Source organism: Penaeus japonicus, unplaced genomic scaffold (assembly GCF_977035675.1).
Source record: "Penaeus japonicus unplaced genomic scaffold, GWHDUDI00000001_assembly GWHDUDI00000012, whole genome shotgun sequence".
In the NCBI taxonomy this organism is placed as follows: domain Eukaryota; kingdom Metazoa; phylum Arthropoda; class Malacostraca; order Decapoda; family Penaeidae; genus Penaeus; species Penaeus japonicus.
The window spans coordinates 6629570-6632069 of NW_028234414.1; the positions used below are offsets into that span (position 1 = coordinate 6629570).

Consider the following 2500-nt stretch of genomic DNA (forward strand, 5'->3'; position numbering starts at 1 on the left):
AACCATCTGCAATAAAGACTCATAGAGATATGTGTTTTTCCTATTCTCTTTGATCTTCCTTCTGTCTTTTGAACTTCCTTTTCCAGTCTGTCCTTTTAGTACAATTTTCTCTATGCCACAGAAATATTAACTTGTTAATGACGGGTGACAAGATATCACGTCGAGTGGTTTTTGGGTCAGACGCCGGGAATGAGATATTTAGCCAAGGCTGACGTGCCAGGTGATCAGGCGTACAGTGCTCGGTCGCGGCTAGTGCGGCCGAGAATCCCGAGGCGTTAGGCTTATGCTTAGCAATATCCTGGCATTTCAACCATTTAGAGCCAAAATAGCCCCGTCATTAATGGGTTAATAGAAGCTTATGATAAGACAACTCATAATAATTCCTTAGGAAGGACAACCCCAGCCAGACTGGGAGTCAGATGAGGAGAGCCGCCCCAGCCAGAGGCACCTGCGCAAGCTCTACAGGGAAGCTCGTGTCTTGAAGGTCGGTATGGAGCGATCATATTGAAGTGAGCAGAAGAATAAAGAAGCGAATCAAAGCTAATTAGAACCGATTGTCTAAGCGCATGAGATTATTAGATAGAGGAACTCAGTCTTTGGCCTTTTATTGTAAATTATAAGGCTGAATGTATGTATTTTTATTTTTTAAAACCAAGCATGATCCTGCTTCATGTGAAAATTCAGCAAAAAAAATCTATTATGGTTGAAAGTGCAGTGTACATCTGCATATTTTTATATGAAGACCCTCTTTAGCAGGTAGGTAGATGAGGCATACCTGTCTTTGTTAACAATAATTTCTTTTTAGGATGCATTGAATCATGTCCGACAAGGCAACCAACTCTCCAAAGATACAAGTCACATCGTCAAGAAATGGAGCAAAAAGAGAGACCCAGAACATCCACCCAGGAGAGAGGTCAACAAACATCTTATTTCTTTTTCCATATTTTTGTTATCGTATCAAGTACCTCATCTCAATAAGTACCTCCCATTAAAAGAATAAGATAAAGAAGCTAATCCTCAATTAAGTTAATTTCCAAATTATATGATTTGTTTAAAAAAGTGTTTTTTAGTAACCTCAACAGATATGCTTTTTATAAGTAGACTAATGGTAACGGATCTTGTAGATAGGAATGTTAAAACTATGAGTTGTATAAATTGCTTTGTATAAACTGTTTTTTCAGTGATTCCTAGGACCTATTTCTATAAGCATCTCTTACCACCTTGTCTTGCCCTCACCCCCACAGGGACCCATTGAGGAGAAAGGGCAAAAGCCCACCACAGAGAGTCAATCAGAAATGCTGGAGGCCCTCAACAGAAGCATGTCCGAGGCCCAGCAAGAGGAAGAGGCTCTGCGACAGGAACTGCAGGACCTTCGTAGGATGGCAAAGGGCAGCTCAGCCATGGAGGAGGAAAATAAGAAGCTAAAGAGAAAGGCAGGAATTATTAGTAGCAATGTTTTTTTTTTGTTTCTTTTTTCTATTTATTTATTAAATTTAGGGGGGATGCCACTATAGGTTTCTTCATAATTCACCTTGTTGAAATTCATCACTGGAGGATCAGAAGAAATGGAACCTGCTTTTGGTCAAACAAATGCTTATGATTTACTTGTAAAGTATATCATCATTCAATACCAAAAGTCATGAGGAATAAAGCAGTAGCAATAGTATTCAGAAATGTATTTTCTAACTGGTTGTAGTAATAACACCTTAGTAACTGATGCTTCCAGATTCACCAGCTTCATCGTCGTCTGAGGAGACAAGAGAAGGTTCCAAGAGCAAGTCATGAGAGCTTAGGGGCAGACCGAGAGTTGGGAAGCCGAGACGAGTTTCTCATTCTTTCCTTGAAGAAGAAGTATGAAGATCTGCTTCAGTATGTGCTAAAAGTAAGTGACTTGGTGTAACTGAATGTTATACATGGCTAAATTCATTTCTGATGTTTACATGATACTAAGAAGACATATAATACATTGAAGACATAATATGGGAGATTTTCATTTCCATGATTGGTTAATAAGACATAGCCAAGAAGACAACTAGAACATATAGAATATCTTGCATGTTGTCAGATTTATTTGTCAGTCATCTGTCTTGTTCTTGTAAAACAGGTAGAAGCAGAGAATCAGAAATTGAAAAGTCTGACTGGATTGTCAGGTGAGAGAGATGGAATGTTGAGAGACTCTGACCGTGAAGATGCCCAGTTTGGACCCCATGTTGTGGCACGACTCCATCACGAGCTCGAGGCACTGCGAGAAGAAGTGAGAAATATCATATTTTCCTTTCAGTTATCATTCATTCTCTACCTCCGTTTTCCCTTTTGACACCTTTTTGTTTTTAGTTCTATTACTTTTTTATTATTTTCTACAATCTCTCTTGCCTTCTTTTAGTTCCTCTTTCTCTCTCTCTCTCTCTCTCTTTCTTTCTCTCTCTCTCTCTCTCTCTTTATTTCTCTCTCTCTCTCTCTTTCTCTCTCTCTCTCTCTCTCTCTCTCTCTCTCTCTCTCT

The 2500-nt window shown here is 39.2% G+C and overlaps 1 protein-coding gene across 9 annotated transcripts in view; it reads left to right on the forward strand.

Moving 5' to 3' along the window:
* Positions 1–2500, forward strand: part of LOC122259423 (uncharacterized) — a 13106-nt gene that overhangs the window by 7816 nt on the left and 2790 nt on the right. For 8 of the 9 annotated variants that reach the window (XM_086542319.1, XM_043026178.2, XM_086542320.1 and 5 more), the window contains 5 exons: positions 389–484; positions 806–913; positions 1245–1433; positions 1727–1882; positions 2105–2254. In XM_086542319.1, the coding sequence (XP_086398445.1) occupies positions 389–484; positions 806–913; positions 1245–1433; positions 1727–1882; positions 2105–2254 (699 nt within the window). The remainder of the gene's footprint in view (positions 1–388; positions 485–805; positions 914–1244; positions 1434–1726; positions 1883–2104; positions 2255–2500) is intronic. The other variant, XM_086542321.1, reaches the window with a different exon arrangement.